The sequence below is a fragment of the Carassius gibelio genome, chromosome B3 (assembly GCF_023724105.1).
Source record: "Carassius gibelio isolate Cgi1373 ecotype wild population from Czech Republic chromosome B3, carGib1.2-hapl.c, whole genome shotgun sequence".
Taxonomy (NCBI): Eukaryota; Metazoa; Chordata; class Actinopteri; order Cypriniformes; family Cyprinidae; genus Carassius; species Carassius gibelio.
This window is the reverse complement of record NC_068398.1, coordinates 23,798,794-23,815,531: the sequence shown is the minus strand read 5'-3', so window position 1 is coordinate 23,815,531 and position 16,738 is coordinate 23,798,794. Positions and strand designations below refer to the sequence as shown.

General features: G+C 37.8%; 1 protein-coding gene across 2 annotated transcripts; it reads left to right on the top strand.

The window, feature by feature from the left end:
* The first annotated feature begins 393 nt into the window (after positions 1 to 393).
* Positions 394 to 16,735, top strand: dnajc7 (DnaJ (Hsp40) homolog, subfamily C, member 7). Of its 2 annotated transcripts, none has more exons than XM_052551914.1 (14): positions 394 to 552; positions 9,028 to 9,116; positions 9,452 to 9,576; positions 11,111 to 11,224; positions 11,341 to 11,415; positions 11,496 to 11,614; positions 11,942 to 12,095; positions 13,249 to 13,413; positions 13,564 to 13,655; positions 13,733 to 13,806; positions 13,897 to 14,043; positions 14,163 to 14,312; positions 14,484 to 14,546; positions 15,239 to 16,735. In XM_052551914.1, exons 1-14 carry the CDS (start codon positions 482 to 484, stop codon positions 15,274 to 15,276), a joined length of 1,476 nt encoding a protein of 491 aa, XP_052407874.1. In that variant the 5' UTR covers positions 394 to 481; the 3' UTR covers positions 15,277 to 16,735. The 2 variants fall into 2 exon arrangements, with proteins under 2 accessions (XP_052407874.1, XP_052407873.1); XM_052551913.1 differs by having other exon boundaries at positions 14,484 to 14,555.
* The last annotated feature ends 3 nt before the right edge of the window (positions 16,736 to 16,738 follow it).

Genomic DNA, 16,738 nt, shown 5'->3' with positions numbered 1-16,738 from the left:
TGAAAAACACGAAAGCTGTAAAATGTTGCCAGTCCATACAGGTAGCTACTATTTGTAAACAATGATTTTATTTTAATTTTCTTATGTTTATCTTTTGGTTTTATTTTTGATGTTTATTGCAAAGTACCCTCTGACTGTATTTGTAGCTAAATCTTTAAAACATTTTTTTTTTTTAAATATGCCGCGTGAGTGAACTGATTCAAAAGATTCGAATCACATACGTGAATCAGTCCTTTACAATGTAAATAGAAGGGCTATTTGAAAAGCTACTGGAACCGTTAATTTAACTAACTAGGCAAAATGCTTTGATTTAAACATCAGTGTACTTTTATTTCTAAAAAAAAGTGTGTCTGTCACACAGATTGTTTCTAGTACATCCGTTGCCCTAATATGGGCATACTGCGCAGGCCGCGGAGGAGGAGCTGAAGGCGGGATCAAAGGCTCACGTGCCGCGCGTCTTCCTCCGCCTCGCGACAGCAAAATGGCGACTGTTGACTTCGACTCGTCCGTGGATCCAGAGATGGACTTGACCAGCGACGAGGAGCTAGAGAGGTAACTGACAAGAGCGATCACTTTAATCTGATCCGTTTGTGAGGTATCTGTGTTTTAGAGCAGCCGTGACCGGGCTCAAGGTTGTGTACAGACCCTGAGATCGCGACTGCCGCATGACTTGAAAATCAAGGGTTGACTCTGGCCTAGTGTGTGCCTGGCAGCGGCTTTTAGTGCTGGGCGCCTGCTGCTGTTCTTGCATCTTTTAAATGAGGTTTGGGCTTTCAAAACGATGATCAGGGGTGCCGTGCATCGTGTCATTTCGACAGATGTGCAGTTCTCCGTGACACAGTTTAAGGCTGAGAATTGGGTCGAAGGCAGCGTGACACATTAGATCTTAAGAGCACAATGCAGAGGCTCTTAAACCCACAGATAGGACAGTAGAAACATCCAGCTGTTCACCAGCGACGCGCTGTTACCTTAAGCATCCCAAACAGTTATAGTTGAGAGGTAACCTTAGTAGAGGACTAACGTTACAATGCAAAAAAATAAAAAATAAATGACGTACGGGTCTCCTGTATTTACAGGCCAGTACTTTTGACACTTTCTGGACGTTTGGTCCTAGGTAATGTTATTAGGAACACGGACAGATTCGCAGTTTTTTAAAAATACTCTTAAAGGGACAGTTCCCCACAAAATGTATACATTCTGACATAATTCACACGCTTAGATTAATGTTACTGATTTAGGTCACTTTAAGAAGAATGACAACCTCATCCAGAGTTCAGGTTTATTATATGTCAAAAGGACGTGTAAATAAAGTAAATGGGGAACGATCTGAGGCTGACTGACGTCTATTTCAATGACTGTTTCAATTTAATTTTCGAAGTAACGTTACTGTCGCTTTAAATTAACATGGCGTTTCAATTATACTTAAGTGTTTACTGTCATGTTTGTGTGAGTGTGTGTATATATGTATATATATATATATATATATATGTGTGTGTGTGTGTGTGTGTGTGTGTGTATAATGCACGGACTAGTAGCTATCTATAAGTGGTTGACTTCTGGAACTTTCTGTTTGAAGTAGTCTCTGTAGGCGGATGAAAGCATGACGTGATCTTGCACGTTGACTAGAAACGATCAGTTACCGAACTGTAACTGGACGCGCGAGACGTTAACCTCGTGTCTGACATAACTTTCCTCATGTGAAGTGTAGTTACAGTATTATCTGTCGGAGTCACGCTCTACTGTACTGTTCCTGGTGAACTCTAACATCTTAGACTTGAACCAGTCTCAGTGTGACCCTGGATCAGTAACACCGGTATATTTGTAGCAATAGCCAACAATACACTGTATGGGTCAATATTATAAATTTTTATATATATATTATTAGTGGTATGCATTGCAAAGATTTTCATTTGGACAACTTTAAAGTCGTTTTTATCAATATTTAGATTTTTTTTTTGTTTTTGCACCCTCAGATTCTAGATTCTAACAGACCATATACATCATTGGAAAGCTTATTTATTTATGTTCAGTATAAATCTCAATTAAAAAAATAATTGACCCTTATTACTGGTTTTGTAGTCCAGGGCCTCATATAATTTGTCTGCTGTTGTTTTAATAGACTGAGTTACAGTTTTCAATGTAACTAAATACATGGAAATTTGACTAATAGTGTAACAGTCGGGCTCTGGAAGTAAAAATCCCATTCATTTTTCATTCCTCTAAAGACCTGCTGTGAGCTATGAGGTTGTTAATAGATGGTATATGTTTTTGTTGAAGCCACCTGCCTGCATTATTTACATTTTATTTTTTAAATAATCATGTTCAACAAATTAAACATTTAATTACTCCTGATTTGGTATAGAAATAAATCTCCACCAGCCAAAATCAAAATAGGTATCCATGTATGCATATTTGATTCTGTATTATCCATAATTTTCAATTCATTTTATTTGCAATGCTTCATGGGATTGTAGTTCTTTCCTTCAATAAAACTATTAAGTACACAGTCTTGTTTTTCTTCAAATAAAAGTTTGCATTTTTGTGATTCACCTCATAGTTGGTGTGGTTAATGGTTGAACTCTTAAACTGAGGTAAGAAAAATTACAAATTACAGAGGCTGTTGAAAAAGTGGGCTTGTGCTAAATGCACTTATAGGAAACAAATACTATTCGTCATGACTTAAAGGGATAGTTCACCCCAAAATTTAAATTTTATGTTTATCCGCTTACCCTCAAGGCATCCAAGATTTAGCAGACAAACAGATTTTTGGGTGAACTATCCCTTTAATTGTGCAAGTGATCTAAAGCATTGTCAGCTCATGTACCTGCTCTACCAATGATTCGCGTCATTACATCATTCTCTCTCACAGAAAGCACCAGTCTGCTTTTGGTTTCCAGATTAACTGGAGGGTGCGAACGGTGACGTCTGAATACAGCACTTTATTTGCATGACCACACAGGTGGCACAGGACAAGCCCTTCACTACAGCTGCTCTCTGTCGGAGGAGAGTGTGAGGTTGAACACTGGTTTGCGATTAAGTAGACTCAGCTGTTGACCGTTGTGTAAAGCTCTCTCGAGAATATTCCAGAGATAAAGGCATCATTGACTAATATTTCATCCGTGTGATATGCAAACAAGTAGATGGCATGCTTACTTGCTTTGCAGTTGTGACAGGGTGTGAGTAATTAGTTTATTGTTTGTGTCAGTTGTGTCAACGTGTCTTAAGATGTCATTGTGCTTTTGGTCAGCTTGACCTGAAATCACAGTTTTATAAATGCAAGTGAATATTATTGTTCATTAAAAAAGGGAATGACTTTGTAATCTGTAATCAAAGTTGTGTTCACCCTTTCAGCCAATATAATTTTTTTTATACAAAATTTAATTAATATTTAAGAAATGTAAAATCATTTGACACTGGATTAAGAAATAAATGTGTAAAAAAACGTACTTTAGATGACAAGTATTTTTTTAAAATAAATATTTAGTAAGTATAATTAAAAAAATAAATAAAGCCAGAGTACTTTTTGTATTTTAATTCCTTTGTTTAACCATTCTATCTGATTACTAGATCGACTTCTATCCATATTAGACAGAATTGTTAATGACAACTGCAAACAAGAGGTAGAATCATAGACAGTAAAAGAAATGGACACAGCGACCCCATTGGAACTCAATTGTGACAATTGAAGCCCATTTTTAGCTATTTTTAGCACTTCCGTTTCTGACGCACAGACTCAAACTAAGCTTGATGACGTCAGCAACCTGTCTGACAGATGTAAATCTTTTAGTAGCTGTGCGTGCAAACTGCCATCATTAATCTTGCAGAGACGGCAAGCTTTAGCGGGGAGTTCTTTGGCTTGAGTGAGCAGGAATAAGTATTCGGATTAATTATTTTTTATAGTATTTTAAAATGTAACGCCATTACGCCATATTAACTTAATTTCCTGGGAGCTTCTCCTTCTGTCTGTACGGTAATTTCTCTACTGTGCGACAGAGAGTCGAGTGGTTATGATGAAATCTTTAGCCTATTTTTACAAAAACTGTTTCTATGGGGCCATAATGTAACATTGCCGTGTATCTTTAGAAATAAATAATGGACAAATTAAGTCTTTAAACGCCTCAGATGTTAAGTTATTCGCTGTCAAAGTGACGCCAAAATGAATGGGAGGTCAATGGGATGCTAACGCAAGTGAAGTTCTGCTACAAGATGGCGGCACGTGGCCGATTTCAACTTCCGGTCGACTTCCTTGCCGCCTGGGTAGAATGTGAGCCCTGTGTGTTCAGGTGCTGATGCTCTCAGCGCCGTCAAAATAAAAGTCCCACCTCGAACACATTGGCCAAGAAGAAAAATTTTTACGGCCGATGCCGATATTTGAAAAATCCCAAATATCGGCTTTGGCAAAATATCGGTTGACCACTAGTATATATTTATATTCATATAATTTATACTATAAATAAATATTTTTAATATAAAAACACAGCCTTTTTTTCTGAAATATGTACATGTATATGTATGTATTTATATAAACATAATAAATATTATTTTGAAGGTGATTAATTGTAACTGTATAACTGTAACATTCAGATTTTGTCCTGTGGTGCGCTTGTTTTACCGAAAATATGCATTGTTTTCTGTGCAGCAATGTTGTTGTCTTACATCAGGTTGCTATTGCACTGAATTTTGAGGCAGCAGCAGAAACATAGGAAGCTGAAATGCGTGGCTACTAGTCTCCAAATTCATACAGGTGTGTAGACCAGCTGTATATTGTAATTTTCTGGTCTACTCATACTTCGCAACAACACAACCTTGTTTCTACAAAGTCATTCAGCATTCTTTCTTTATACAAACAACATCTGACGTGTTTACATTTTACATGGCATGAGAAAGCTGCACAAAATCTGATCGAAGCACTCAAACAAAACCTGTTTCCCCTAAATGCAATGTGAACAGGATTTTAAAGCACATGTGAATGTTAGTCTGAATAAGGCTATTATGTCTTAACTAGACTACTTGAATCATTAAGTCTGCTTAAATCCAGACCACAACTGGATTTAAGATAGTATCAAATAGTATTTAAATAGATATTTAATATTTAATATTTGATAGTATCTATCAACTGCAAATCACTCAGATCTGACTCCATTTTTTAAAGATCCCACATCTCAAAATCTAATCAACAATCTATAGTTTGAAGTGGAGTTTAACGATTTTGGAAAATTATCTAATTTCAAGTGTATTTATTTCTTTACCAATATTGCAATTGCGGTTTAATATGCAATTCTTTTTTTAAAGCTCTTTATTTTCTGTATTATTCATCAAAGACAAGCCATAAATCATTGTATAGTATGACCAACACAATATTAGATGTTCAGGCCTTTATGTTGTAATGAAATGTATGTAATGAAATTAAGTGATGCATGAATTGATACAAATGACATTTTTATTTAACAGCTACAATCACAGTAGTATATTGACTGATTGGTTGAACATCCAACCTTGTAAGCATGTATTAATTATAACGCATTGACAAATAAACATTAATATGAAAGTCAGTAACAAATCACACAAACTAAAATAGATTGCAGAAATATAAAAACAAATCTGTTGCTTTACCACACTACTTTAGGTAATTCAAACTGTAATAAACATATGTAAAACATGTTTTCACAACACATCCCACCCAGTTGTTACTAAAAACTAGCCCATTCACGTTTCAAATTGGGATCCACTGGTAAAAATGGGTAAAATACATGGTTTTTGGAGGGGTCTCTCAATCCGCGGTCTTGGCAACACTGTAGAGTTCCAACTTGATGGTTGGAGTTATGTCACAGTATGGAAGAAAATATCTGTCACTACTCGATTTCATTGTGATTTTTGTTATGTTCTTTTTTTTTCTTTTTTTTTTTTTAGTTCACTATTTGGCCTTTCCTTGCAATTCTGGGAAAACTCAAAATGTGAAAGGAGTTGCAAATGTGAGTTGCAAATGTGAACTCATAATTGCTTAGTCTCATAATTTTAATAGTCTTAAAACTTTAGCATGATGTGTAACAAATATTGGAGACATCTCAACAACACAAACCTGTTTGTTACTTTATCAGTGTACATTTAAAATTATTACACCTTTTATATTTTATGTGGTGTCATGTTTATTATGTTGTTTTGGCATTTTATTTATTGTATATCTTTTTTTAATTCGCTTACTGAAAGAACAACAGCAGCATCAGCAGTATGGTGTAACAATTATTTGAAACGCATGTATTTGGAACTTGCTACCTTATATCTTTACTCTTTTCATTCAGTATCTTCATGGCTTTGGAAAACTAGCATCTGATGTTTCTCTGCATCACTTTTCTCATTACTCTGGGTCGTCAGCACCAAGCTTAGTTGAAATTTCTTTATAGGAATAAAATGCTTTCTCTGAATCTTTAAAGTTTCTATGTGAAAGATCGTACAGGTGTGGATCTATCCGTGGAAGCTCAACTATTCAACACTTCAGTGTATTCATGTTGCTAGTGACTAGGATATTTTGTTCTCCTGAATGACCTCCGCTGAATAAGAAATGAACCAGGATAAAAAAAACGCTCACGTCAAAGTTGTTGCAGTTTCAGAACACACCCACCAATTAGATAACTGCCACAGACCAGTGGTGGCACAAAGATGTTTAGGAGACAAAACGAACTCCCCCAGAAAGGTTCGCTTTGGTCAGCTTTTCGAACTGCTGAAACGAAGGCCCCGGTATACTTCAAACTAAATCGAAGAACGAACTGATATGACATGAGGCTGAAACAAAGTTTGTTTTGACAGTTTGAAACCAATCGCCAAAGCTAACTTCCTGAGGGAGTTTGTTTTGGCTCCTAAACACATTTGAGCTTCCATTGGTCCGTGATGGTTACGCAGTCGGTGGGTGTGTTCTGAAACTCCACCTTTGATGTTTGATTATTATATAATTTTATCTTAATTTTTCAGTTCGTTCCTCCTTTTGCAGAGGTCCTACAGTAGAGTAACATCTCCTGAATACACCGGAGTGTTGAATAGCTGAGCTGGCACAAAATCTATCCACACCTGTACGATCGCTCGCGGAGAGACTTTAAAGATTCAGAGATATTTAATTCCTAGAACAAATACACAATAACAAACCTTTGTTTTTATCAAAAGTAGATCATAAACACAACTAATATATCAAAATCTGTATAAATTTATCCAGTTGAATTAAACAAATGAACACTAATAAAATAAAGTAAAAACCTGACTCCAGTATTTTTTTTCCCACATCATGCTAACGTTTTTCAGACTATGAAATAGGGCTGCATGATATTGGGAAAAAATGACATTGCTGTATTTTATTTTTCTGCGATTATATATTGCGAAATCTAATCAAATTTTTTTCTTACAAACAAAAATGTGGTGAGCACACTTACATTCTCGTTTTAAATCATTTAAACATCGACACCATTGTCTCAATTTATTAATTGACACGTTATGTCGTTTAAGCATCGATATCGCGATGTACAAATCCACGATAGTCACATCGCAGGATGTGCGATGTAGGCTGTCGTAGTTGATCCGTTTAACAGGGCAGAGAGAGAGCGCTAGAGAGAGGGTGCACGAGAGAGAGAGTGAGAGCCTCGGCCGCACGCTCACGCTCAAAATAACAGGATTAATATTGATTAAAATGCGCAAGGGAGAGAGAGCAAGATGCGCCGTGAGCGTGCGGCCGAGGCTCTCGCTCTCTCTCTCGTGCGCCCTCTCTCTAGCGCTCTCTCTCTGCCCTGTTAAACTGACAGGACTTAAAAACACATGCAAATGATAAACTTTCACTCTATGATGGTTAAGCTGTGCAATTAATCCGCGAATCACATTCGTTATGGGCCGGGGAGCAGTTGGCCCGTACAGTTACTGAATACGGATCAACTACGACAGCCTACATCGCACATCCTGCGATGTGACTATCCTGGATTTGTACATCGCGATATCTATGCTTAAACGACATATCGTGCACCCCTACTATGAAACATTCACACTCCCCGTAAAGGACTGATTATGGAATGGTTAATGTGTATTGCGAACATGATACTTGAGTCTAAATTGCTGCTAATCATTATTCTTTTGTCTATAATATTCTGGCCATCTCACACCTAGATTGCCTATACTTAATTTCATTGTTATTTGTTTAGGGGATAGGAGCAAGCATCGTGAGTTGTGACACGTTTACATTAATCTACACCCCTCATCCAGCAGTTCGGGGGTGTTAGAAAGTTTGTTAACAGTATACCATCACTCAGCCTTTTTTACTTCTTTTTGCCCCGAAACGAAAAACGAAAACTAACTTTGTTTGAAGTTTATTGGGACCTTGATTTTATTCGAAATGAACAGTTCGTTATTCTATTTCGTTTGAATTATATTGTGGCCTTAAAGTTAACCATCTCCACAGATGGCTTTCACTGTTGCAGAACTTGTTTCCTTTTGCTCCGCTCTCATGTTTAACTCTTCAGTATGGGTAAAGTTAAAGTTGGTAATGTGACACTCGTTCTCTAGTCTTCTTTGAACGGATACTCCATCTCACCTGCTGCCATACATCTGTGTGCTGTTTGAATGATTTAAAACAGACACCACTGGAAGTGAAGTACCTATGTTTAGCAGCCTAATCTTACTTTATACACTTCCCACAAACACCTATAGTTCAGAACACAATGTATTCACTAAATACACGCACGCTTTCACTGACCTTGATGGTCTCCCTCTGTTAATATTGTGTGTTGGAGTGTTTCTTACACCGCTGTAGGCAGGTATTCTGGAGTGTAGCCCATTCTTTAGAGGTCTCAGATCTTCAAAATGTGATATGCACGTGCCAGTGGTGTATTCTGATCTATATCATCTGGTTTTTGTGAGGACTTGTGGACTATCCACTTCCCAAAGCACAAAGAGGATGTTCAGTTTTGGAGCAGCTAAATCTTAAGTTTTCTAACAGCTGTACTGATCTTCTGTTTCTGGAGGCTTTATCATTTTCGTTTGTGTCTCAATCCGCAGGGAAGCAGAAGGCTTCAAAGAGCAGGGAAATTCATTCTATGTCAAGAAGGACTATGCCGAAGCTTTCAACTTTTATACCAAGGCCATCGGTAAGAACCCTTAACATTCACAAAAGTGTGCTCTGCTGTATGTGGTTCATCTGTCTGCCTAGCTTTCTGTACACATGGTTTGCATTGGGTTGTTCTTACACCCTTCTGAATCACATACTGCCCTCACATTAGGCTCAATACTCACTCATGAGCACACGGTTTCTCTCTTCCACATGTTTTCCTTGAAGCCTGAAACATGATTTTGTCATAGTAACCACTTGTTTTGGTGACCTTTTCCATTCCGCTTTTAACAGAAATAACCACAGATTTTTTTTATTCCCCTTTCTGTTTACTGAAGTATCTAACTACATCTTTTCTCTGTGTCCTTTTAACAGACCTGTGCCCGAAAAATGTCAGTTACTATGGCAACCGTGCAGCCACACTGATGATGCTGAGTCGCTACAGAGAGGCACTGGAGGACTCCCAGCAGGCCGTGCGGCTAGATGACACTTTCATGAAGGTGAGCACTTCTGACGTTCTGCGCATTTAGGATTTTTATTTTATTTTATTTTTTATCTGGAAAGGTTCCATTTGGTGCCATGCTTTAGCTCAGGGTGTCCCAAACTGTGGTTCACGAGAGAACCGCAGGGTGCCTGTGACTCGATTTAAAAGCTAAACATTAAAATGTTATGCTTTAATATGTTTTAAAAAACATTTAACAAATATTTAAATGAGCCTATTGTTTCCTATTTGATATGACAATTTCTCAGGCCTTTAAATTATCATTATGATCAAAAATGTGCAGAAATGCCGTCTGTTAACTTATTGATCATTTACATTACTTTTATATTACTTTTTATTTTATTGTTAGCTAGTAATAAGCCTTTTAGTATCATTCTAAAAAATGTCCCGGTTTAGGTTGTGGTTTATTTTTTGCTATGAAAATAAAATACCGTATTTTTCGGACTATAAGTCGCACCTGAGTATAAGTCGCATCAGTCCAAAAATACGTCATGATGAGGAAAAAACCATATATAAGTCGCACTGGACTAGAAGTCACATTTATTTAGAACCAAGAACCAAGAGAAAACATTACAGTCTCCAGCCGCGAGAGGGCGCTCTATGTCTTCAGTGTAGACTACAGGAGCACTGAGCAGCACAGAGAGCCCTCTGGCGGCTGTAGATGGTAATGTTTTCTCTTGGTTCATGTCTCTTAGTTAATTTCTCTTGGTTCATGTCAAATTCATTTTGATAAGTCGCACCTGACTATAAGCCGCAGGACCAGACAAACTATGAGAGGAAAAAAAAGTGTGGCTTATAGTCCGGAAAATGCAGTAAATGTTTTTAGTATTGTTTTAAGATGAGCACTTACTGGACTGAAGCAACTTAGGTTTATTGGATTACCGTATACATTGTTGTTGTTGTTGTTTTTTTTTTTTAAATCACTGATAGTCACAAATGTGAATATTAAATATGACCAAGCTTTTGATGAATTTTTTTTTTTTTACGTTTCTCAATCAGCATTGCATTATATATTTTGAACCCACAATAAAAACGACACAGCATTTAAAGCATTTAAATACCATGTTACTAATACAAAATTATTGGGAAATTATAGTGACGTCTAATTTATATGAATTTTATGCAAGTACGCTGCTATGATGTAATAAAGAACTCATTGATTTACATTACAATCTAAAATCATTTCTCAGTTTGGACACCTGAATAAATGTTTGTCCTTCACTAATATGAGCTCCACATTCTCACTATTTCATACTGTATGAGTCATGAAAGCTTTACGTGTCAAATATGATACTTAAAAAAATATTTTGCCGTTTAAGGCTTTAAAGGGTTAATCTTTAAACTTTTAAAGTTTCAGCTGGCATAAAAAAAGCTTGGAATTCATGAACTGATGAAATGCATACCTTGAATGCAATGAATGTTGTTTTGGATAAAAGCATCAGCAATAACTGAAGGTGTAGGCATAAATGTAAATGTAGTCAGCGTTCTGTTTTAAATTGTAAGTCACCATTCATTATTGTTCTGTTCCACAGGGTCACATGCGTGAGGGCAAGTGCCACCTGCTGCTCGGCAATGCTATGGCTGCCAGCCGCTGCTTCCAGAAGGTTCTAGAGCTGGAACCAGACAACAGTCAGGCACAGCAAGAGGTACATCGACTATAAATACCAAACACTGTTACGTCTTATTTCATTCATCCATAGTCTCCTCTGAACTTCTGGCACATGTCATTCACAAGGCCTCTGACCTCCTGTGTCTCTTGCAGCTGAAGAACGCCGAGTCCATCCTGGAGTTTGAGCGCTTGGCTGAGATCAGCTTTGAGAAGCGAGACTTCAGGATGGTGAGTGTGCTTGCAATACTCTTCTACCTGCTGAGAGTCTGATGTGCAGCTGGATCTGAAGTGTCTCTCTCTCTCTGTAGGTGGTGTTCTGTATGGATCGGGCATTAGAGCCCGCTTCTGCATGTCACCGGTTCAAGGTTTTGAAAGCAGAGTGTCTGGCTCTGCTGGGACGCTACCCAGAGGCCCAATCTGTCGCCAGGTAACAGCGCTATAGTGTTACGGGAAATGATTTGTTCATAGGTAACTGATATATGGTTCTTCAAATGAAAGCTATGTTGATATATGATTCTCTTTTTTGCACTATATAAGCCTATTAAAACAGGAAGAGTGCTTCTTTTATTGTATTTTATTTTTAAATGGATGTTTTTAAAAGGTCTCACCATGAAACGTGTTTTTTGGGCACATTTTCTATATTTTCTAGACCGATGTATGCCTGCTATTCCCCACATCGTCCATTGAAAAATCCATATCACTTGTCTACTGATGTGTATTTTTTATTCTCACCCCTGCTTTTTTGGCTCTTCAGTGACATATTGCGGATGGATTCCACCAATGGCGATGCCTTGTATGTGCGGGGATTATGTCTGTATTATGAAGACTGCATTGATAAGGCTGTGCAGTTTTTCGTTCAAGCACTGCGCATGGCACCAGACCATGAGAAGGCCCGTCTGGCCTGCAGAGTAAGTGCATTTGAATGCATTAGAAGTATTCAGATTAAGGTTATAGTTTAGCCAAAATCTCCCTCAGGGCATCCAAGATGTAGATGAGTTTGTGTATCTATCTTACCATATTTAGAGAAAGTTTGCTTTAGGTCACTTGCTCACCAATGGATGTCCCCCCCATGTTCTCTCACATCAGAATCTGTTGACATTATTTTAGAACAGTGTTGGACTGTTTTTGCTTGTAAATGGTGTTTGATCTGTGCATATTTCTCTCCTGATTCAGATGAGATGACTTTATCACTCGAGAAAGCAATTTTAGGCATAGATGACTCGTATTTTAGCCAGAAACAATAGTTTGAAGTAGGCGTGTGTGATATACCAGTAGACACAAAAATGTATCATTTGCACACATCTTTAACCATTGCAGTTTAAAAAAAGAAGTGATTTTCAGCTGCTGAAATGCAAACTAAAGTGCTATATGCATGCACTGTCTGTGAGGTTTTTTTTAAGTGCGGTCTGAGGAGCGCGCAAATTAAGACGCTGCTCATAAAGTGTGTGAGTTTTTGTGCTTTTTTGGCCTTGAATGGTTAAATACACACGTATCAAAATGACAATCCTCTCACTGCTCTAGACTAAATCTTTTATACTTTTTTGGATTACATTTATACAATGTATGTAGCATTTCTTCTTGTAGTTTTTGCCCAATTGCTTTTAATTGGTTACTTCTCTTCAGTGAGCTTAAAAAAGCAAAAATAACTATATCGTGATGTATACTGTTATTGTGATTTAAAAAAATTACTTTTATTGCGATATAAGAATTTGGTCATACTGGCCATGCCTAGTTTGAACTTAATGTTTGAATGATTAACTTATTACAAACATGCAGCTTTTTGCTACACAAGATGTTAATTCATGCCCAGAAGTAGAGTTATTGTAATGTTTTTTTAACCAAGCTTTTTGGCCTCTCTTTTTGACGGCACCCATTCACTGCAGACGATCCTCTGGTGAGCAAGTGATGTAATGCTACATTTCTCCAAATCTGCTGCAGTGCAGAAATAAACTTGCCTACATCTTTGATGGCCTGAGGCAGAGTACATTTTCAGCAAATTGAACTGTTCTTTTCAGTTTTAGTGGAGTGTCGTTAAAATATCTAATTGTTTCTTTGTTATAGAATGCTAAAGCCCTAAAGGCAAAGAAAGAGGACGGGAACAAAGCCTTTAAAGACGGCAGCTTTGAGGAGGCATATAACCTCTACTCAGAGGCCCTGACCATCGACCCAAACAACATCAAAACTAACGCCAAGCTGTACTGTAACCGAGCCACCGTCGGATCCAAGGTCTGCGTTTTTGCCGTTGTACTTCTGTACTCATTTGATTTGAATGCATTATCAGTACACAAGGCCGAACAGCAGACCCTGTTCCAGTCTGATTTCGTTCATTGTTTGGCATTAAAACATGACGTTTCTCTCTCTTCTCTGTGTCTTCAGTTAAACAAACTGGAGCAGGCCATTGAGGACTGCACAAAGGCTATTAAACTAGATGAGACCTATATTAAAGCTTATTTGAGAAGAGCCCAATGGTGCGTTAGGGTTTCTACACACTTTAAACACCTTTGAGGCTTTATTTGTTGTTTAACCTGGTCATTCTGCACCGTAGTTACATGGACACAGAGCAGTATGAAGAGGCTGTCAGAGACTACGAGAAGGTTTATCAAACAGAGAAGACTAAAGGTGCGTGTTCATTTTCAATGTGCGTTCAAATGTTTCATTTCCATCTAAAGATGTGCCTCTTTATTTATTTTTTTCTGTGGTGTGTTTCAGAACATAAGAACCTGTTGAAGAACGCTCAGTTAGAGCTGAAGAAAAGCAAGAGGAAAGATTATTACAAGGTCCTTGGGGTGGATAAAAATGCCACTGAAGATGAAATCAAAAAGGCCTATCGTAAACGAGCCCTGATGCACCACCCAGGTACAGATTTCATTCAAATCCTTTATACGCTCTATGTCTGTTAATTCCCCAGAAGTCTGTTCTTTAGGCAGCAATGTGTAAGAAAGTCTGTAACCCAGTCTCTGTTGTCTTTTTCACAGACCGACACAGCGGAGCGAGTGCTGAAGTGCAGAAAGAGGAAGAGAAGAAGTTTAAGGAGGTGGGCGAGGCCTTCACTGTGCTCTCTGACCCCAAGAAGAAGTCCCGCTATGACAGCGGCCACGACCTGGAGGACGACGACATGAACATGGGTCTGTCTCTTCTCATTTCTCTTTCTGTCAACACGGTTGAATTCTGTTATATGGGTTTCATTGATGCGCTTCGTCTTTCAACTGAAGCTTCTGTAAAATAAGTCTAAAATATTATTTGATTTCTGTATGGTGACTAATGATTTTGTGACTCTTTATTTGCTCTCTTTTCAGACTTTGATGCCAACAACATCTTCAAAGCTTTCTTCGGTGGCCCTGCTGGGTTTAGCTTTGAAGGTAATTCATGTAAGGAAAACCTTTAATTACTTCTCATACATTTATTAATCTGATGCTCAGACTGTACTGTAGAGCCTTGAATTTAAGTGCTGTTGTAAAGTTTGGGGTTGGTACGAATTTGCCTGGTTTGGAACGATGTCTCTTAATGCTCACCAAGGAATCATTTACTTGATCAAAAATGTTCAATGAAATATTATAACAATTTAAAAGAACTGTTTTCTATTTGAATATATTTAAAAATGCAGTTCATTCCTGTGATGCTTAAGTCTTAAGTGTCACATGATCCTTCAGAAATCATTCTGATATGATGATTTGATGCTTAAGAAACATTATCAATGTTGAAAAGTTGTGCTGTTTAATATTTTTGTGGAAACCATTTTTTTCCCCTAGAATTCTTTGAACAAAGTTTAAAATATCAGCATTGATTTAAAGCAGAATTCTGTTGTAACAATGCCACTTTTTTACTTCCACTTTTGATCTTTCAAAATAATCGTACCAAACACAAACTTCTAAATGAATGTGTAAATGCATAAAATTAAGACTACTGTAAAAATACACTCTACAGCTGTTGTGGGTATATAGCAATACATTGTAGCAATAAATTTGTCAATATTTTCTCAAATTATATTCAACTCCGATTCTTTTCATTTCAGTGTCACTAAATATTTTTCACGTCTTTTTTCCCCCTGTAGCATCTGGACCTGGAAATTTCTTCTTCCAGTTTGGCTAACTTGGCAACTTTCAGCATGTATGCAGTAGTTTCACAACCTCTGGATTCCCCTGAACCGGACTCTTCCCCTCTGATGTACTACACTCTGCCTCCACAGTTGGACCTGCGTCTGTGCCATTGACTTGTTTTACTGCTTATGCACACAGACAACAACGGCAAGCCATGGCCATTCTGTACCAGAAAAACAACACGATCCATCGCACAGTTCTCTCTCTGATCCGTGTCCTTTCTTGCCCTTGTAGCTTCAGTTTTATGGGTTTTTTTTTGTGCTTTTAATCCACTCTATTGAATGTACCCTGAATTCATTGCCATTTCACTTTATTCAGCTTTTAAAAGCTTCAACTACAAATTGGGTTTATGTTTGGGGCAACATAAGACAGTGCTACATGCAAATCTGTTGTTTTTCCCCAGGCTCACTCTAAATACTTTAATCTCACTTCCTGTCTGCCCATAAACAGCCCCTCTCCCAATACATTAGAGATGAAAAAACACGTTCGTACAGGAAATCGTCACTGCTAGTGCCGTATAGATTGTTTAAACATGTACAGTCAGAATTCACACAGATATTATATTTATGCGACATTGCAAACCATTTTAAAGGCCTCAGCAAACTTATTTTGTGAATGCAGCACCTCATGCCAAATGTCACCGTAAGAAAACCACTGGTTCTGGGTTTCGTCAGGCGAGAGGATTGTTTGACTACTGCATACAGAGGTTCAGAGAGAGCGAGTTCTCGCACCTGTTGACCATGTTCCCTATCTGTAAGATTCATTCATCAATGTTGCCATTCGACCCCTTGCTGCATTGTACATTTTACTGGAATGTAAAGTGTTTCTTTGTGTTGATAGTTTATGACTGTTTAATTTTTTTTTAACTGAAATACACTCTCTTTTTTGATATGTATATTTATTGTAAATTCGCTGGATGTGAGCCTTGGATGGATGGATGGATGATCTTTCAATACACTAGGATCTACACTCTTTAAGGTTAAACCCAGGGAGAGACTATGTTTGGCCAGCACTCTTGTTAACTTCTGAATGAAAGAGCCTCTGGAAGGAGTGAATGTCAGAGGAGCTGATTGATCTGGTTATTTGTGGGTTTGATAGTATTGACTCCACAGTGTGTACAATATGGATCTATGTAAATTGCAGGCATGATCAGTGAGCCGTGTTTACCGTTTTACCTACATGTTCCTTGACATTGGATGGCTGAAGATTTGTTGTGCTCTGGCATACTCTTGCTGTCTTTTGACCTGACCGTGTACCCAGTTAGGAATCTGTGCAATTGAAGCATTTGTCTGGAATACGTTCATATTGCTCATCTTAAAAGATCTTCAGTGTATTCAGAAGACCATGTCCATGCTGACTTTGCTCACTCCGCTGGAACAGTCTTGACTATGGACAGTTTTTAAAAAGCCATGTAAATAAAGTAAGCCTCTTTCTGTTTCCCCTTCACCAAATTC